The sequence below is a fragment of the Photinus pyralis genome, unplaced genomic scaffold, assembly GCF_008802855.1.
Source record: "Photinus pyralis isolate 1611_PpyrPB1 unplaced genomic scaffold, Ppyr1.3 Ppyr1.4_LG3a, whole genome shotgun sequence".
Lineage (NCBI taxonomy): Eukaryota > Metazoa > Arthropoda > Insecta > Coleoptera > Lampyridae > Photinus > Photinus pyralis.
The window spans coordinates 4,645,447-4,667,067 of record NW_022170509.1 but is presented as its reverse complement, the minus strand read 5'-3'; the positions used below and the strand labels follow the sequence as shown (position 1 = coordinate 4,667,067).

At 35.6% G+C, this 21,621-nt stretch overlaps 2 protein-coding genes and 1 long non-coding RNA gene across 3 annotated transcripts; 1 reads left to right on the top strand and 2 right to left on the bottom strand.

The window, feature by feature from the left end:
• Positions 1-1,070: 1,070 nt before the first annotated feature.
• Positions 1,071-2,726, bottom strand: LOC116165616 (apolipoprotein D-like). Its single transcript, XM_031480205.1, has 3 exons — positions 2,099-2,726; positions 1,854-2,038; positions 1,071-1,800 (listed from the first exon to the last, which is right to left on the bottom strand). Exons 1-3 carry the CDS (start codon positions 2,347-2,349, stop codon positions 1,481-1,483), a joined length of 756 nt encoding a protein of 251 aa, XP_031336065.1. The 5' UTR covers positions 2,350-2,726; the 3' UTR covers positions 1,071-1,480.
• A 116-nt stretch (positions 2,727-2,842) lies between these two features.
• On the bottom strand, positions 2,843-6,793 carry LOC116165615 (transcription factor Ken). Its single transcript, XM_031480204.1, has 4 exons — positions 5,947-6,793; positions 5,298-5,639; positions 4,909-5,244; positions 2,843-4,859 (listed from the first exon to the last, which is right to left on the bottom strand). The coding sequence occupies exons 2-4, from the start codon at positions 5,607-5,609 to the stop codon at positions 3,846-3,848; spliced, it is 1,662 nt and encodes a 553-aa protein (XP_031336064.1). The 5' UTR covers positions 5,610-5,639; positions 5,947-6,793; the 3' UTR covers positions 2,843-3,845.
• A 1,289-nt stretch (positions 6,794-8,082) lies between these two features.
• Positions 8,083-8,527, top strand: LOC116165618. The gene is made up of 3 exons (XR_004144180.1): positions 8,083-8,175; positions 8,222-8,402; positions 8,492-8,527. It is a non-coding gene; the product is annotated as an uncharacterized LOC116165618 (long non-coding RNA).
• Positions 8,528-21,621: the final 13,094 nt, after the last annotated feature.

Here is a 21,621-nt window from a genome sequence, read left to right as displayed (position 1 = left end):
ATGCGCACTTGTAGGCCTTAGTCTAGTAAATCAAAAAAATAATGTTTGATGTACCACTCTCATAATGACAAAACTGCTAAGCGTTCTTCCTTTATAATTTCTTAATTTAATACGAAGGGTTACATTAGCCTTAAACATATTCAAAGGGCCAAAGTATATGACGTACCTTATTTTACCATATTTATTTCAACGAGAGTTAATTTCTGTTATTTACTAGGTACCTACTTATACTTTCAAATCTCTTATCAACCGCTGCCAAGCTTTTATGATAAAAATATTAATTAGGTACTAACATCCACCATATACAGGTGTTCTGCGATTGAAAACCTTGTCAGCATCGCCTAAGCTGAGTATTGCAGGTCACATCAATGTTACCCAGTGGCGTAGCTGCGTAACTCTTTGGAACCCGCGGCGCAATCAAGGTTTGTCGCCTTATATTCCAGGAGCTGATGAATACTTTGAGTTCCTCATCTTTAATTTAAAAAAAAAGAATTTCAATTTGTTACTCAGGATTGGAGTACTTTCAGATCAACTTTTAGTGAATTTAAAAAGGCAAAAAAATTTAATCCAGAACAGAAGGAGAAATTTAAACTATTTTTTATCAAGAATGTTTTAATTAAATATATGGCTCAAGTTTGTGGTGTCAGGTTTGTAGTGGAACGATTAACACGAGTTAAACCCGTGCTACAATTTTCAAATGGGACACAATGGGGCAATAAAAACATTCAGTACCACCTCATAGACCATTAAGAGGGCGTAAATTATGATTAATTGAAGCATGCCAATCATAAGTCTTAAATGAATAATTAATTTCAGTTTTGAAATGATGATCTGAAAATCTCACTGATCGAAATTTGTTAAAAAGATAACACTGATAACAGTAGTGTAAACATAGCAGAAATCTCTTCATCTTCAAGTCCATCGATGTTCATCGTTGTTACTTATAAAGTTAAAATATAAATACATATGTACTCGTACATCTTCTATTGCTTCCTACTTTTAGCTTTATTCAAACGCGCTCCGGGATTTTATTGGACGGCCCCTAATAAAATTGACATCACGCATTTTCTCATTATCTTTTTATCAATACATGTTAAGAAATACATTTGTTAGGCGTAATTTAGACTAATTTACATAAAACCTATTTTTATTGTAGGACGCAACGGAACGATGTCCGTTGTCCTCCACTAAAATTGATGAATGTTTCGAAGTGTAGGTATAAATGAAATAGGAAAGATTTAAATAACCTTCACTTTTAATGATAATTTAAACAGTAATTTTAAATTTGGTAATTAAAAATTTCGGTCAATTAAAATTTAACATAAAAAAACTCAAATACAATACAAATTACCTCCATTATAAAACGTCGAAATTGTAGCATCTCCCTAACATATTTCTCGTTGAATACATTTCTAATTTCAGTTTTAAGGCGTGATATTTGTGAATAAATTAAATAAATACCGTACACTTAAAAGGTCTACTAGGCAGCTTTGTTTAGAGCATGTCCTTCAATTTCCACCGATTCCATTTTCTTTTCTTCAGAATGATTCTCGCTCGGTTTGGGATCCTGAACTTCTTCTGAACTTGCAGACTTCTGCTGCTCGCCTACAACTTCAGGAACGGTAGAAATCGGGACTATTCCATGAGTTGCGTTGATATCGGATGCAACGAGAGCACATCCTTCTTGGTCAGTTTTAACGACAAATGCGCGATTGATTTTAAATTTATCTAGGACTCCGTATGTTCGTTGCATTACCGTGCCAGGTGCTAATCGTTCTCGTGTCATAACCCAAACATTCTCTATAAACGAAACGTAAATGCAGTCGGATTAAATAAGATTTTGGTAACGTTACGTGCATGGAATGGCCCAAATCCAGAGCAACTCCATATAACGGCGAAATTATCGTAATCCGTGTCTAATACAATTAATGTAGATTCTGTAGAAATTGGCGTGGTGGCATATTTTACATTCATTTTCCCTTCATTTTTTTTCCCGGAGAGTTCGAGGTGACCACCAATAACACGCTTAACGCCGGTGCTAAATTCGAATATATATATATAATAAAATTGTACGGTAAAGTAAAAGCATGAAACTTACATTCTATTAGTGACCTCATTGGATACGTATATTCTTCCGCTCGATGCTCTTGCATAATCGGTAACAACGCATCGGCTGGTTACATCCGAAAACGTAAAATAACGCTCAGATTCGTACCATTTACCCAAAAACCGATCAACTTCAAAATCTTCCATTGGCGTATAATCGGGACACCACCCAAAACTTGGAATCTGCGCCGAAGTAAATGCGACCGACAATAGAACAAAAACGGCACCGCTTTTGGCTCTCATCTTGCTATTATGAAGAAAGACACCATTTGCGGCATTTATATTATACACCGTTTACCGCTATTTGAAATGTAGGCACTATCAATCTCCGATGACTTTCAGCACCTTGCGTGACCGTAAAAAAGAATTTCCATTGGAATATGTCAATCTACATCCATTAATTAGTGAAATGACCGCCCATATCTTAACATTTAATTAGCAAAAATCAGTTGATTAACACCTGACGGCAACGTCCTATAATAACCTTCTGAACTGAAAACGGAGTTCCATACAACGGTTTGACAATATTCATTAATAATCCTTACATATGCCCGTTTGGTATTGTCCCACTGTTATCACGTACCTATATTGAACCTGTACATCTTCCGTGAGGTTTCCCGTAAATACCTAACTGTACATTAACGACAAGATGGTCTTTAAAGTAACTGTTGTCGCTCTAAATTAAGATATACAATAAAAACGCGCGTCGCTAATTCTTGCATTAATTTAGACCAACTTACGAACGAAACGATTTATTCAAACACAATATGTACAAAACTGTATAGGTACTAACTAATTAAAAAAATAATCTAAAGGCATTTGTACTACAATTTGCACAAAATCGTCTCATGGCTGCATCAAGATTTCTTCTAAAACGAGTTAATTTCATTACAATTTAAAAATGGTAGGTATCCGAAGTAAACTGTTTGCTATTTGGGAGAACGTAAAATTAGGGTAAATTTGGGCGTTTTCCCAGCGGTAGGATTTGTTTATAGCGCTTTATTGTAAATTTGAGAAATATGAGATCGCACCGAGATTAATCGTTATCGCGTAATTACACTTACCCCATACGCAACGGGGGCTCTGTCACTGCCTGAATTTTCTAAAATTTAGTTCTTTGGTCTGTAGTAAGTAAAATTATACAAAATATATACAGAAAAGCTAGAGGTGTTACTGAATAATTTAGTAGGTAGATATGCAACCACATAAGCGAACGATGCGAATTTTCAGCTGCCTATCGACTTTAAAATACACAGTATTTGTAAGCGCAGATATGAAAAATCACCCTTCGCTTATGCGTGAACAAAATGAAAATAATTTATTAACGTACTAATAATTTAAAAACGGAATTGGTCAGTTCGTTAAGGTTTAACACAACTTTAAATTCGGGCCAGCCGAATTGGCAATAAAGTTTGTGATTTGTCACTACTTAATAAATCGTAAGCTATATCGACTGAACACAACGACGGTTGACAATTATGTACATATTTTACAAAACTAACACTTTTAAGTAACTATCTGGCTTAACATAATAGGTCCCCTCATAATAATACCTCTCAGTGATGTAGGCACTATAAATAGGATCCCTGAGGGTTGCCTGCGAAAACTGAATTTTTAAGAAACAAAGGTATTAACGGGTTTGCATTATCACATTTTTTCCAAGAGACGCAAAAGCGGTCGTTCTCGAAAATGTATAGTGTACGACCGCAATTTTCGTCATCAATTACCTGTAATAAAATTTACTTAAGTTCGTGCATATTTTTACTTAGTAATAGGTTATTATGTGGTCCGGATAAATGCCTTATTAACTCAGGTAACGATTCAAAAGATAGGGGACAAAAACAACAGTTAAACCGACCAACATTCCCTTCGTTAGAAGATATCACATTACGATGCACAGAGCACAAATGTTTTAATAAATGCGCTTTTTGCTTAAACATGGCCACGCACAGTCGACATGCGAAAGGTTTTTCTCCTGTGTGTACCCTCAAATGAGTTTTTAAGTTCCACGACATTCCGAACTGTTTACCACAATATTCACAACGATATTCCCGCACCTGTCCGGCGTGTCCGCTTTGTTTGCTGCTATTTCCTGCGGAAGGCGAACTTTCATTGTTATCGTCACTACCGCCCACAAACAACACAGACGACTCCCGATTATCATCTCCCACAGGGTTTACTTGCGCCTGACACAACGACCATGCACCCCAAGTGTGCTCGAATTGCTGGTAAGATTCGGAAGAAATTCCTTGATCCGCGCTGGGAGGACGATATTTAACTACGACATTGTCGGACGGTCCAGATGTATCGGAATGCTGTCCTGGTGTAGGGGTGTGCGTTCTTTCAGCCACGAAAGGGGGCGCCGATAGAGAAAGAGGGTGATGCGCTGCCAGCAGAGGATGTCGCACCGTTTTGTAACGATGCCGATGTACCCCGTCGTCGATGTAAGAGGGTGAAAAAGGAACAAAAGGCGGATTTTGAGCTGGAGAGTTATGAAATCCCGGCCTTCTCTTTCGGTGCGGTGTCACCACGTAATTATCCGGACTTTGTACTAATGACATTAGTTCTTGTTCTCCACTAGGTGGTTTTAAAGGGACGAATTCTTCCTGATGTTTTAAATCGATTGGTTCGATGTACATGGTTTTGCGTTTCACTCGATGGTGGTGGAATTGGGATAATTCGTGAACCTTTGGCGCTATTTTTACTGTGGATTGTCCGATTTTTAATGTATTTACAAGTTTCTGTCCCGCTTTCTGTAAAGAGCGAAATAAAGAAAATGAAAGTGGTTACGGCTCTCATTACCTGATTCTCGATTTCTTCCTCCGTGTCGTGTCCGTCTTCGGGTGGTTTTGTGTTAAGTGAAAGATTAACGGGGTTTGGCGATGAGCTTCGTCGTTCTGTAGGCGTATGGTTACTTTCGTCGTCCTCGTCGTCGTCGTCGTCTTTGATTTCGCCCTCCTCTTTATCTTCGTCCTCCGCACTTTCTTCCGTTTTTACTTGTACCGGCATTGAATTTTCATTGTCGCTATGTGACCAATTGTCGACCGACTGCTTATCGTTAGCCTCCGAAGACTGCCACATATCCGACTTAATTTGCAATAGTTCAAATAGTTCCTGTATACTCTCCAATTCGCTAGACTGGTGATAAGCAAATAAATTGATTACGCAAACTTGCGCCTTGCGAAACTTACCTTAATGCACGCTTGCCCGTTGTAAAGGAAATCCAAAAGGTGTTTAAAGTGGCTGCTTTTGATTCCGGGGATGAGTATTACGCTCGGCCCATGAGCGTGGATACTTTCGCCAAGAATACGGCGAACAAGAGGACTCGCAGATGCCATTATTAACTTATGTGCACTAAGTGCCGTTTTATCGTCGCAAATAAATGTCATATCCGCAAAATTTTCGGATGTAAAACACGTTTTGATTTCTTCTATAATAGTTGCATGATGCTTGCCGTAATGCAAAGTTAATAAACCGTGGGAATCTTGTTCTTCAGAGTACATGGCGAAATAAATATTTCGGTCGAAAATCACCTGAAAGCACGAGTATGCCTTATTGTCGCAATTCTATTTAGTTGTGATTGTTTCTTTAATTGAGTTAATTACGTCGTTGGCTTTGTAATTAAATATCTATTACGAACACGTAATAGAGAAAAGTGAGAAATACGATAGTTTTGGTGTATGGCAATTGTGTTAAAATTTAAGATTGCGGCTTGTTAATTGGAGGTTATAAATAACTGAAAGATTGGGAAAGGGTGTCTAATTGTATTTAATAAAGAGCAACAAGTTGTTGGCGGGAGGATAGGCAGTACACACTGGCTAACGTCCAGAGATTACTCACCCGTAAAATAGTGTAATCCTATTGAGCACTCGTGAGTGCGTTTGTCGTATCCTCGGGAGCACCACGAGTACCAAAGGGCGCAGCACAGCACTGTGACATGACAATTTAGTCCACCTCATAGCACAGAGAAATAATCGACCACAAGTTTACGCTCTTTACTTAAACTTCACATAGAGTGGATATTATTTTTGGGCCACGACACTCTGCACTGTGTTGCGCCACAAATGAAAGTAAAAGTGAACGAGAAGTTCGAGCCTTCACAACAAGCAGCCGTTACCGCTGTATGGTATTCGTACAACACACAAAGTATTGGATTCCGTCCGGGGGCCAATTTTATTTCAACAACACTTTGGAAATAGCGCCATTCCCGATGTTGCAAATTAACTCAAAAAGGAAGCTTTGCTCCTGAAACCGCTCGTAATACTACTAGCTCTTAATTTCTCCCTTTACTTTCCCCTCTTTTCTCTTCAGGTCCCCACTACAGACGAGTTTTTTTTTCTTAAGCTGGCTGGCTCACAACTTCTCTTTCTCTGCTTTCAAGGTCGCATAGAGCAGACGGCAACGCGCTGTTCGTTACTCAACTTTTTTATGTTGTAGCGGTTTTAAGAGAGCGCGGTCGCGCGGGTTCTATTTTAACTCGTAATTGAATGTTTAAACCAATAGTGCGATTTCGCATTTGTTAGACCGCGAATTGCAGGCTAACATTCCGAGCGTTTCAGTTGCTTTCACCGGCTTCGCCAAGGAGACTCGTCGCCAACGGGGCCCGCGCAGGGGCCGCAAATGTACTTTCACAATACTTTAGTCAAGAGGGGGAACTGTTGTATAATACTACTGCAATCGATTTATATTAACAATAAAATGCTAATCTTAAAATAAACCGATTAAATTAGATCGATTAAGTCCAAAAATTTCTTTTGCCGCCATAAAGCTCCCCTTACACAGAATGAAATCCCTACGTTACCTTGCCCCCTTTTAAAATAGGACCGCAATTGAATATATCCGCCCAGGTGAGAAAGAGATATAACAGTAGTCGCTAACGTTGCTCATGTAATTCTAATATGCCATTGTTATGTTGGCATTATGTTATGAGAACGAGGGAAAGTAACCATAATGTATAACTTTCACTATCGCGTAACTCTGTCTGAGCCCTACATACAGGGCCGACCCCTTGCCCCATGTTCATTCAAGGTTAACCGATTGTATTTTTTCTTTCCCTTAATGACACGTCGCGTTTAAATTTGCACGTACGATTGCGAATCGTTACTTAATTAGCGTTCTAGAGAATATCTAATAGACTTTTTAATTGATTATATAAAACGTTAAATAAGTTTTTGGGAATCTCTAGAGTCTATAATTAATTGCTCTTTCCACTTGTACAGTTTTCCTTAGACATCGTACCCGTAATTATTTATAAAATTAGCGCGTTAGAGTAGGCGAACAAATCAGTTTGCAGTATTACTGCCCTCGAGAATAATTTTTACCTGTTTCTGATCAAGGTCTCCGCTTCACAGGGAAGTGAAAGTGGTATTACTTACATCCACGTAGAGGACTTATCATCCCGACACATTTTCGACGTTTATTTGTTTCAAATTGAAACTGACACGAATTTATCAGGAAAATTAAACGTTTTTGGAAAGTGAACGTATATAAGGTCTTACATAATGAGATTTGGGTCGGCAGTCACATGGCGGTTGTTATTGTTCGCGTGTACAGTCGTGGTGTTGCAGTTCAGGATCGGAATATCCTTGAAACTTCGCACATCCGCCCTCATCGGAATATCTAGACTCTTCATTAGCTGCTTAGTTAGATCTCGTCACTATGACTAATCCTTTCTATTTCTACGCTTCACTTTTGTTAACATTATAATCGGATACCTCTTTTTGTTCTCGGCAGCGAGTGGCGATTTAAAATTGTTTAAATTCAAATGCCTACAATTTTCTCATTTGTTTCTAGGATCCTCATCGACGCTGAACGAAAGGCTGTTGCACGGTAACTTTTGTCTAAAAATGACCGGAATATTGAGCCTTCTCAGGAATCAGTGCCATTTTTACGTGCCCACATATCCAAAATGATAGCCAAGTTCGTAGTAGCATTACTTAGTTACGACCTTTCTGCCGCTTTAATAATGCAAAAACAGTTGGGTTTAGTCACCGAATTCAATCCAAATTAAAAGTCTCATCTCATTCAAATAACCAAGTAGAAAAATTTTAGTTGAAACGGCCTCATTAGGTAAATAACTGACATACAAATTTTTTGAAATTTATTTTTATTATAGTCTCCCGGATGACAATCGACTCATTAGACACCCTGTATTTATGTATCATAGAAGTCCCTGTGTTAGAAGTAGAATATACTTTAACTCTAACAATAATATTAACAAAAGCAATGATGCGAATGTTTAAAGGACAACACATTCAAAACGTTAACAAGATACGAAGAATCGCATACGAATTTCAGTACGTATAGGAATTTTTTGACACTTAGCTCAGAGTCGGAAACTTTTAATCCGGCTCATGTTCAATAGCACTGATCTTTGAACTCGTAGAAATCGATGGCGAAGATTTGACATCTTTTCGTTTTCGAGTTAGAAGACGGACGGACAGACAGACGGACGGACATCAATTAAAGGGATTTTTTATCTTTCGAAAAATTCCCCAAAAACCGTCATAAATCTACTGGATTATAAGGCGCTGTCTTTTCACATTTGAATAACTTCTCTACGGATAAATGCAGGAGTCGGGATAATTCTACATTTTTAGGAATTTTTTTTCTCTGCGCTTAAAACCTAATGAAAGGATGGCGCTGTAGAAAGGTACTGTTGAGTTGTAATTGTTATTATGCATATTTTGTAACTAGGTATTAAGTAGATACGGATAAAATCATTTGTTAGTCACGTATGTAAGGAGTAGATGAAATGTCATGTTATGTTAGTACCTTCTGCGAATTCTGGACAGCTCATCAGACAATCTAAGTAGTTTCAGGAAAGGCCCTTCTGCGAAGGTTCTCAGTAGGCATTGTAGTTAACATTCGTTCTTCAGAATTCAGTAATCCTGATGGACTTATTCAATAAGAACCTCATTAAAGTTAAGTCATTTTCTTCGTTGCACATTCATCAGCTCGTAGTATTATTTATTTAGGTGCATATCAGTGACTTTTAAGCAAATTTAGTCATATTAACAGCGAGTCGTGTTCCAACTCTCTTATGTAAGTAACTTCAATAAACGTAAATCATTTCATCTGATTGATTTAATGAACTTAAAAACGCTTAAGTTACAACAGGTACGTAGTGGAAATAGCTAACAATCAATTATTATTAACGATCCTCGAGATCATTTATAATTTTGTATTGGTGTCTGTCTGTCTACCTGTACAATGATCCGATCGCTATCGTAGACTATCGGGCCAAACAGTTATTGTAAAAATTATGGATGCGTAGATCTCGAGGACCGCTCGGTATTCAGTTGTATAGGATTCTTCTTTATATATTTGGGTTTGTTCATCGGCCTATCTAACCGTATTTCTATGCACACCCCCATACTTACAAGTTGTGAAGAAAGCCATTTTTTGCAAGATTTGTACCCGTTGTGGGTAAACACGAATATTTCTTAAGTGTTTGTTAATTTTCATACTATATTTCGTATATTTTCGTTGATTTCGAGGAATATGATTTGAATTCCCAATTTTATGAGGCCCATGCATTGCACGACGGGTGGTTAGAAAAGAACCCAACAGGGCAGGACCAATTCAGTTTATTTGGAGTACTTTTTTCATAAACGAACGCAATCAACTTAGTAAAATACATTTAGTGGTAGGAACAGTTTATTGACTTACAGTACCTAGATAGGTACCTAAACCAGGCGCTGGTGTTAAATGAGGAAGAAATATTTGTCCGTAAACCGTAAGCGATGTTCAAAAGTGAAATTGCGGTTCCCTCTTTACATTCACGTAACCAGCCAGCGCCGGATTTTAGCGCCAGATTTATATTTCCTGGCAATGCCCGCGTACTTTCACACTCTAACTTCATTAAGTATCTGTTATGGCACCCCAAGCTAAAAGTACAGCATTGGATCAATTAAACTGTCCTGATAAAATATTTTTTTTTTGGGAAAAGTGAAACACTCACAATCATTTTCGGGATTCAGCAATACATAAATAAACATGTCAACATCCCTAACGCCTTTTTTATACTATACGGGCCTTCAAACAATAACAGGAACTTTTTAGTTTCCTCGCTTATTTTTGAAAAGGGATGCTTGGTGATACGAGCGCACTCCTTCACGCGTATCGGTAGTTTGAATAGCCGAAAAATTCCAAATATTTTGTTGGAGTCGCGGGGCGATTGGGCGCAAACCGAAATGTGGTTAAGCTCGAAATCATATTTTCCCAATGCCATCGCCTTAAGAGCGATCCGTCTGATACCTGGTCTGATAGCAAGCGACACGTGTTCAAATATGTTACCGAAACATTTTCGCTACAAAAGCACGCCATAACACATAAATCCTAAATTGATTTAAAGCTTCTTTTTCGTTGAAATTAAACCGCCTTTCCCTGTCCAACAATATGCAACTGAATACGCCATCGCTTTTCTTTCCCCTCAACGATATGAAAAAGCAGAATGTTCTTAGATAACTTTCCCTTGATCTCCTCGAAAACGTTTTTTTTCGGTTTCGGCCCTTTTCCATGGACACTGTTTCGGTCATAAGTAAATCAGTACATCATCCAATTATTTCCAAATCACTGGATTCGGAGATGCAGAGGAACGATGGAATCGCCTATCCTATACGATCTTCTGAACCTGATCTGACGCCATTTGACTTCTTGTTATGAGGACATCTTTACGGTATTGTATATTAAATCTAAACCTCTCGATTTAGCGACATAAATATAGCGATTAGATTGATCACGAATGAGAAACGTTAGAAATTTTTTTTATTTAAGATTATGGAAGGAATTTGCATTTAAAATTAAAATATTTTCAAGATGTTCTCAGCCTACACGAGGGTTCTTTCTAAAGATGTAATGCGTTTTACAGTTTTCCCTATAAAATTGGTTTTTAAACAGTAATTTTGGGCATTTTTGATCTAGGAGTAGGTATCACCACGCACATGCGCTAAAATTTAAAATTATAATTACACTTATTTTGAGTATAACAGAAAATTATAATGGTATAATCTTAACTACTTGTACTAGCCATCAAAGAGAGTAAATCGACCGATTTAAATCAGATCTTGTGTTTATTGTCGGGAAAATTGTACATGACAATAAATAATAACTTACCACGGGCCTTTAACTTTTCATAGCATGCGAATAAATAAAGAATAAGGTTTTTACGTCCGTTTCATAATCAAATTTAACGTCCGTCATCTTTACCCACTTAATGTTACGTTTTTGATTTATAGTCCAACCTTTTTTTTGCAGTTGAACGATTAAAAATGGACATTTTAACAGCACCGTTGAGATCTTTAAATTTGCAAACCGTAGCTCAGGTGAAAAAATATGGAACTTTCCCAAATATTTGTATCGTGCTTACTAAGTGAACATTATGCATTTTGTTTGACCACATTGATATTATCAAAGAAAGAAATTAATGCCAACTGCCAAGTTAGGTGGATTTTACTGAAAATAATCACTACTCAATCAATTTTCTTCATTTCCTTTCTTCCTAGAATTACTAAATACGGTTCATCTGGAGGGGTAGTTTTTTTTATTACAAAGCAATTTCATAGTTTCCAAATGGGCACTATATTTTAATCGTGTGGGGTTTGTGTTCGATAAATGTTGTGTTAGATGCTAAAACCGTTTATCCTATAAACTAATCGGAATCTTGACTTTATAGGCAAATGTCTATACGAAACAAATTGAATTGTTTCTAAGGCATCATAAAATTAACATAATTTGAATGGTGTTATCGCTCGCCGGTCTGCTTGTTGGTAACATTTTGACCGTTGTAGTTTAGCATGAGTCAATAAAATACTTAATTAAAGACCACCCAATTTGTTAGTATAATAGACATTCAGATATTGTCAGTATAGTAATGTAACGTTAAACAGGAAAATGTATTACACACAGAGTGGGCTTTTTTTACAGTGATGGGAGACTGTAATCTATTCACAATCTGCATTTTTTCTTCAATATGGCCACAGATTATTGTCATCTGTGATATGGCTAAATAAATCAATTCCGGTTGCAGCGTTGTAAATAGACAAATAAATAAGCTTAAATGTCAACTACACATTTAGAAGGTTGGTGTCTAAGAACAACACAAAACCACATTGGGGTGCGTGGGCTGGCCAATAAATTATTTTAAAAAAAGGTAACAGACTAAGTGCGTGCAGTACTGCACATTTTTGAAAAACAAGCAAGTCATCAAAATGACAGTAACCATCCAATTTTATTCCGATGTGCAAGTCACACTAAAGTTAATAATGAGGAGCACAACTGCATCTCATACCGCGATACGAGGAACAATAACCCAATTAAGTGTAGATTGAACAACAGAATAAGTAGACTAAGAAAAGATAGGTAAAGGTTATTAGGTCTCTTTTACATTATAGGAATGTGTGATGTTCAAAGAAATTCCTATCTATTTGGAAATTTCCAAATTAATTACAACATTTCAAAGCGGAAAATGAACTAAAACCGGTAAAAAGTGAATTTCATAAAATTATTTAACATAATTAAAATCTGTGTGGAAATCAGTTATGTTTTTCTTACGTTTGATTGCAGAAACGGTTACATATTGTAGATTAAAGCTTTCACTAGTATGAAATTGTCGACTACACAAATGCACCTTTCAGATTTTTCTGTAATATTTTTTACACTTACAATTTGTTTATTACCATCGCCATGGATCACACTGTAAACCTTGGTTTTTAGAATAAACTGGCGAGCGTGGAAATAGTTGCGTAATTTAATTAGCTTTCTTATTGCAGTACATTTTTGTGTACTTTCCTTACGAAAATCGGAAACGAGATTTTATCGCATTTACTGCAGTATAACAGAATAGTTAAAACGCTATAGGCTTTGCTATTGCGCACAGCACCATTGAGATTATTGACGGGATAATCATTAATTTTAATTACATAACAAAGCTAAATTTAAGAACTATTATAGTATTTTGAATTCCATTTTAAGTTAACCTTCTTTTCAAGAACAATAATAATAATGATAAAATTACTGAGAAAAAATTTAATGGCACTGTGAATTTTTTATTTAGCAATTACGAAATAGGTACTTAAATAAATGCAACTACAAATTAATTTTATTATGGTTAATTCCTAGTGTATTAACACAGTGAATTTTAAAAAAATGTTGACATAAACATTATAATAGAAAGTATTTAAACGCAATCACGATTTCTGTAAATCCTAATAATACCGACGTGAAAGGTACACACTCTCCGCCAAAAGGTATACCTACGTACAACTCTACTTCGAACAATAGGTACCCACGAATTATTAATAAGCTCCTTATAATCAATCAATAATTCATTAAAGCACATTTTTGGGAAAATACCGCTTGTTACTCGTAGACAACCGAAAGTATGTAGTGAAGTAAATCTTTTCATCATAAAAGTGCATATTATGGCGAATACACAAACTGATACGAAAATAAATTGGGATATAATTACAATCGTCCAAATTCTAGATCACAGGTTTAACATTTAGTTATTTTTAAACACAACAAACACGAGTAGTTTGCAAACAGATATAGAAACCGAAGTATATTAAGAAAGGTACCGATTACAAGCCAGTGCGATATGCGAAATTAAAACTTCATGATAATAATTTAAAAAATAATTAAAAGGAGTAAACAATGTGGGACTAACATCCACGTACCTAATAAAATCCGTCTAGAAGTGGCGAAGATGGCACAGCGATATTTTCTTGAGTAGAATATAGGTAATAAAATTGCATTAATTACAAATTTACTATGGGTGCAGAGCAACGGTAACAAAACTATTTGAAGAAAGCACCCACAACTTTGTAAGATTAGGAATTAATGATAATTTCTTCATTTTCGTAATTAAGTCAGGACTAACAAATCAAAACAAATTACGTCTTGTCATTAGAAACGCGCGTTAAGTGTTATTTAAAGTACTTTCTAACGTAATAGTAATATAAGACGGTGATAGCCATAAACCAATACTAAAAATTCTCTTCTTTAACTCAAATTGTGTATGGCTGCATTGAAACTTTATGCAAATGGGCAAGGATTGGATGACAGTTAGCATATCTTGCTTAGTGGCCAGACGAGAAAGATTTTTTAAATGATCTTGCTTTACTAGGAACTGAATGTGGAATTTTTCCAACATTTTCAAGTCTTGCATCGAAACTGACCAGTCCTATGTACTAAAAACTTTCTGGCGCTGTATTTTTAGCTTCCTAGGTTGAGGTAGGTGGGTATTGCGATCACCCTTTTTTGGACATGTCAAAATTTCATCAAATTTTAGATCATTTTAAGCAACTTATTAATATGTTGGGATATAACTGTTAAATCTGGCATGGCGCGTTATTCCTTCTTAATCCAAAAAAATTGAGTTAAATTGGCACTTTTGAGTCAGGACCTCACAAATTTATATTATGCTTGTTTTGTTCTGATTTGTGTTCACTCCCCAAGTGTTTCTCGCTTTCCATTAGGAGAAGATTTTTCCTTTAGGGTCCAACACGATCTTTCACTCTCATTTTCCGAAGCAATTTTGGAACTCTCACAGTTTTGTATATTTTGTGCTGATTTGTGCGTCTTTCTTGAGTTTCGTTTTGCGACCGTTTGTTAACAAACAATTAAAATCATAAAACATAAAATAGACCACCAACGAGCATTATAAATATCTATTTTATTTAATCTCTGCAAGGACTTGAGATGTGTATATCTTTAATATGTGTATTTAAAGATAATCACTACAAATAGATAATGCAAATGCAAAATTAGCCGACGTCAGAAAGTTTATTGTGACGTTTTAAATGAGTTATGATCTCCTTGAATTTTTGAAACATTTTTACAAAGTTATAAAACGCTCTTCGCTAAAACTAAGTAAAGCTTGTTTAGTTTCTGAAAATCAATTAAAGAGGAAGCGGAAACTTTGAAACTTTTGGGCGTGTATCATTTCGGATACTTGGTTAATCGCGGCACAAGATTGGTATAGTTTTTTGCATCCCTCTTTATGCGTTACATCCCTATGTAATTGCAGCGGTAAAGCATGAAGGGGATGAACGGTTGGGGCACGTGAGGTTCACGCAATTTTTATCGAATATTATAGAAATAGAAAAATTGGCGGAAATTTCGCCAGCTTGTCTGCTGAAGTTTCATTTCTTGCCTAGCGGAAATTTTGATATCGGAAAACTCCAGCTTAAAGGTTTTCAGGGTAGTTAACCCCGTCACTATTAATGTCGTACCATAGTGATCATAAATACTAGTAGGGCTTAACAAACGACACATAGGCTACGGAAGTAAAAGTGAAGTGAATGCATACTATATGAAACCAAGCAAGCTCTTTGATCGTTTTCCTCAGCACCATGCACCATTAGCTCATTCTAGAAGATTTATCTTGGCTATTTGTATTGAATGTTATTTTACTTTTAACCCTTGAACCAAAGTAACCAGATGTCACTATGAAAGTACTCAAAATTGTTTACTCAACCGCATTATCTTGAGATTTTATGTTAGCAACAGTCCGCAGACCGCATATGGAGGAGACCAAAATTTGGATTTTATCACTAACGATTTAAAAATGCGGATATCCCGTCATATAAGTGTCCTTAAAAGTACTCTACAATGTCATTATTTAATCAATATGGTTAAACGGGTAATTACCAATAAATTAATTTTGTTGCAAAGTTAATTGAAACAATAAATGTATCTAAGTATTAAGCAAGAATCGTAAAAATTTGGAAGTGAGCCGTGAAAGTAATCATTGTTTCGCACGGTACATTTGAAAATTTTATTATTGCGTGAGTTGTACGTAATTGATTTATATCCTCAGTGTAAGTAGATTTCAATTCTTATTAGACGTGATTACTAAAGGACGTCTTACATTAAATTTCGTGCGCCTACGATGGTGAGGGATTAGAATAACGTACCTAGATCACTAGATGGTAGAACTAAAATGTTAGCAGTAATGCAAATCTAATCGATTACCAACGCTAATTCGCTGGAGTCAAGTGATTCATTCTAACTGCTTGTAAACATGTTGCATTTAGCAAGCAACAAACTAGGCAGAATTTCAAAAAAGGGTACCATTTATATAACCAGTGGCGGATTTAGGATTTGGTCTAGAGAGGGGCGCATACAATTTTTAAGGTCATTATATAAAATATAAAAAAAAGCATTTATTATACCTACATATAAAAATAGAACATTTTTGACATAATATACGAGTATAACATATTAAAAAAATAACTGCCTAATTCTTAATTAACTATAAAAAAAGAACAAACCAAAAAATTTCTAAATAACAAAATCGAGTTTTCTTTTTGTACTTGCAAATCGGTTTATAACATTTTCTAGATTTAATTCAATTTCTCTATGTATAACAAGAAGGTCTTCAATCATTGTCGATCTCAAATAACTTTTTAACAATCTAAGGCTTGAGAAACTCCTTTCAGTGGTTGCAGAAGAAATTGTAAAAGTGCACATAATTTGTAAAAGTTTCGTAATAGTAATGTTAATAAATTTCGTCACAATTTTGAAGAGCTTGTAATGCACTATCGTAGACAATATCCATGGTACAAAAACTCTGTTTCGAACACCACTAAATTCAAACTTAAAAGAACGTTTAAGCCGCGTCTTATGCAAAACTCGCAAAACGTAAACATTTGTGAAAAGTCTTTCCTTGAAAATGATAATAACCGCCCAAATCCTTTTAGGAATTCACAACAGTTGTAAATTACATTGCAGTTCGGTTTCTGTGCTTTGAGATCAAAGCAGCGCGTCATTATTTCTTTCTTCTAATACTAACAGACTAATACTTTACCTTAGTACCTACCTACCTGCCATTAGAGATTCTGTTAATCTAGGTGCATAAACGAATTTGCATAAATAGGTCGGCACCGAAACTACTTAGCAAGCATCATAAATCCTTATTGTTGAAAAATCCTGTCTTGGATGGGATTTGACATTTACTTAGTAGCTTAAAATGTCACATGTCGCAGAACTGAATCTTTGTCGCAAAAATGGCATAAACCGTAGCCCATCTCCCAATGTGGTAACACTGTCCAGAAGTGTCGGGGGGGGGGGGCCTGCGCCCCCGCACCCCTTTTAAATCCGCACCTGTAATATAGAAGGTCTCCGATTACTTACGTACTTCGCAAGCGATTTTTTGTTTAACACTTATCCACTTGGTAACCACTTTAAATAATAATAATGAAAGCTCTTGCTATTATTAAGCAATTACAAAATATTCGGAGTTTTGTAACATTCTACTTTACAGGAACAAATTTGGTGGCCACTGTTCTTAAAAAACTCTTATCTGTCAGTATTTCGTTGTCTGCCAGCAAATTTTGGAAACTGTTGTTGTTATTCGAATTACTCACTAAGGGGATGTTTATAAAAGGTACATGGAATTACATTTTTAGAATTAGCAATTTGCCTTGTTGGTTAAGGTAGAAGGTCCCTAACGCTAACTAACTTCTTAGTAACGATTTTGTAAAATGACTACAACCTTTTTAGCGCATTTCTAAAATTGCATCAAACTCATGTTTTGGGCATTGGAATAATCCTTTTAGCTTTTTCCAACGATTTTGTTTCAAGAATCACTTTTGAAAATACATATGGTCAACAAAAATAAATTCATATCTTAGGCTCTTGGTGCATACATTTTGAGATGCTTTGATCAAAATACAGAAAAAGAATTTAACATCTTTGAAAGCTTTTAAAACTCCAAATTAATGTGTAAAGTAAAATTTTGGGTACATTTTGCTCTAAAACTTTTGACTACACATCTGAGTAATAGGGAATAATCTAGCGAAAGTTGGCGGAAGGTTTGACATCGCTCTTCTTTTCGTTCTCGAGTTACGACGGACAGACGAACAAAACTATCACATAAGGAAACTTTTCTTTGTTTCGAAAAATTCCCCTAAAAAGCAAATTGAAAATGCGTGATAAAATTGTGCATGCGTAGAACTTAGATCCACGTAGATTCTTGCGAAATTTAAACAGGTCCTTTTCATGTCAAAAAATATATTTCGTACGTGCCCAATCAATTATCTTATTTGTTCTTGTTATAAAATGAAACTAAAAGCGCATTTAAAAAATGCATAAATCGCGTCTCTCTTATTTGTGTTTGTCATCATTTTGATTGAATGGCTGAAAACGAATTTCGCTGGAATAACTAATAAAAAATACTTAATGTGGAAATGCGCTTTTTGTAAATGGTGTACGATTACTTTGTGACTCGTTAAAGGAAGCGGCGCCAAGTTTCTGTTTCTACAGATTATTTTCTCGACTACGAAAGACGCAAAGGAAATTTTTAAACTGCAAAATACATCATAATTATTTCTATTTTATAGTCAACGATATTTTTAATAATTTTTTGATGAAAACGGTAAGCAACGCAATTGTAGAAGTGCGCTATTTGTGGGTTTATCATAGTTATCAGCGCAAACAAGTAAATAAAAAAAATTGGTTGCCCTGATGCTGAATCTGATTGATTCATTTCAAAAGATGACGTGAACAGTTTATTGTGTTTTTACGAAGTACGAATAAATTGTTATATTTACCAACTTATTGTTCTAATTCCATTTATTGAACATTTTACAATAGCAAATCGAACGTAGTCATAAAAATTATTTTCAATAAAAGTTTAAACGTAAACATGTTTAGTGCTATTTTTGGTAGGAATTTTGCTCTACGCTACGCACGCGTTTGTACAGGGAATACTTTATGTCTTTCCGAACAATTTAACAAGTCGCCGTTTAATGGTTGTTTACCTACTATATGAAATAAGTAAACACCACTAAATCACATTGCATGTAATTGTTTTTGAATTTGATGGTTTTTCCTAGTTTGTGGATTTGCAAACCACTTTGTAAGTACCTACTTATTAATAGGCTTTACTGCTGAGTGATGAAGAATAACGGCTGCGATTTGAAACGAAGTTCCTGACGATAAGGAGTATTGTTACTAAACAGATCTGGGCAAAACATATTTAAATATCTTCCAAAAATCAAAATCATTTAAATATTAAATACTTTTTTTAAGCAACATAAGCAAATACTAAATACAAATCCTTTAAAAAGCAATTAGATACTTTTAAAGAAAAGTATTTAAATTAATAAAGCTTAGGTAATGATACGGAATTTAAGAATATCCAGGTTGTCCGGAGAATGCAACGGTTTTCCTAAGGTCTACAAAATGAAGTTGTTACTTTGGCAGAAAAGAAATAAACAGAACTTGCGCCACTGTTTTGAGGATCACCGGAAATATTTGAGTATACTCTCTCAGTTAGGTCGGTTAGGGAAAAGATATTTACCAACCGAATATACAAGCAAGAAGCTTCCCGAGACCCTAACAAACAAAAAGGTTACCACATCGGGGGGGTCAGTGCGAGCCCTTTTTATAAGGCTTCGAACCTCTAAAAATTGACATTTTGAAATTTCGAAAGTGGGATTCTTAATAAAATAACACAGTTTAAAATTTTGGAGCTTACGAACCTAATAGATGAAAATATATTTAATTGTAAATGATGCTCCCTCGAATCAAAAATGAATGTGCCTAAGCTTTTCTTTACTCAACTAACAGAAAATAGCTTCGTTTTTGATAGGATATCTTGCATAATATAATATAATATTAATAGTTTCATTTTATTATTAAATTCACATCGTTCTCTGTTGTAATTCATATCCGTAGGCACAGGAGGTGACCTAAAAAGCATATATCCGCCGTTAGCGTATGCGATTCTTCGTATCCTGTTTTATATTAGGGCAATTTACGAAGGGGCGCAATTTTAATACTTGCCCTGGGCGCCATTTGGGTATGCTACGCCACTGATTAGTATAACCTAACTTTGAATGTTTGAAATGAAATATGTTTTGAATAGAGAGTAGTTGATCGACCTGCAAATTCCTAGTAGTTGGTAGGAAAATTGTAACTGTAATAATGCAGATTATGACATACGCAGAGGAAGACTGGTAGCTCAAGTATTAGTTCAAAATCCTAAATTGAATTTTAATGAACACTTTGCTACAAGTTCCTTCATCGCGAGAGTTGTTTATGGTTTGTATATGTTCTTTAATTTGCAGAAGTACCTACACTTTCTGTTTATTTATTTATTTAAGATCTAAAAACATTATCATTTTAATTACATGGATCCATAAACGTTCTGTATTAATTAAACCTACACATCGACTGTGTATACATATTACTTTTTTCTACGTTGCGTCGGGTGAAATTTAACAACAAAAAAGAATGTATCAAAAATTAACACAATATACTGAAACAATATAATTTTGCGTTTAGTAACGAAATACAACATTGAATCGATTGTTTAATTATTTTAGGCGGCTTGGCTCAATCAAGATCAACATCTGTCAAAAGGTTTATACGATTTATGCACCGAACCATACGATATAATGGAGCTTTGGGTAGGTATATGTTACGGTTCCAAGTGGTAATATCCTCGGCTCTTGGTAGATTATGATTAGGTAATACACGAAACTTTAATCTGTAATATAACCAAAGGTCACCCTCTGAAATGAGATTGTTTGCTGGAGAGAGGAATGGTCTCCAATACGGAGTTACATACGCAGATACTTCACGCTAATCCTAAAGAAGTACCTACCTAATTCGCCGAAAGAATGGCTATTTTACCGAATGGACCGTTTACGCCACTGGCTTATAATAATACATTAGGTAGTTGTTGTTAGTTGTGAGTAGCCCAATCTTGGAACTGTTTGAAATTATGGATTCTACAGGCCACATTCTATAAGAAAATTTTTTTCCGGGTCGATCTGAGACAATTTTTGTTGAGGGCTTCAAAAAAAGGCAGCATATAACCTTCCTTTTTTACCAAAAATCGACTGCAGCAAAATTTCTCGAGAAAACACTTTCTCTTATTAATTTTGGTGCGTAGAATCCAAAACAATTCGTACTTTTTCGATCAGACTTCTCAATCAAAAGTTATAGACTAGAAACCAATTTCGAAAGAAAATTCAAAGGGCTGTAACTTTTGAACTAGTAGCCCAATCTTGGAACTGTTTGAAATTATGGATTCTACAGGCCACATTCTATAAGAAAATTTTTTTCCCGGGTCGATCTGAGACAATTTTTTTTTCGGGGCTCAAAAAAAGGCAGTGTATAACCTTCCTTTTTTACCAAAAATCGACTGCACCAAAATGTCTCGGGAAAACACTTTTTCTTATTAATTTTGGTGCGTAGAATCCAAACAATTCGTACTTTTTCGATCAGACTTCTAGACTAGAAACTAGGGAATGCAATACCGGGATTGCGGGATCCCTAAATACCGGGATCCCGCAGCATTTTTGCGAGATTAATCCCGCACATAAATGGAGCGGGATCCCGCGGGATTTGCGGGACTGAGGAATTTGTCGACCAAGGGGACGACTCTGTTTACTTTGTTAATGAAACTGATAACGGCGAATTATTTTTTAAATAATTGTTAAACTTTTTTCGTTAAAAATGTACTATGATTTTTGAGGCACTTTAGAAGACTTTTTGTAC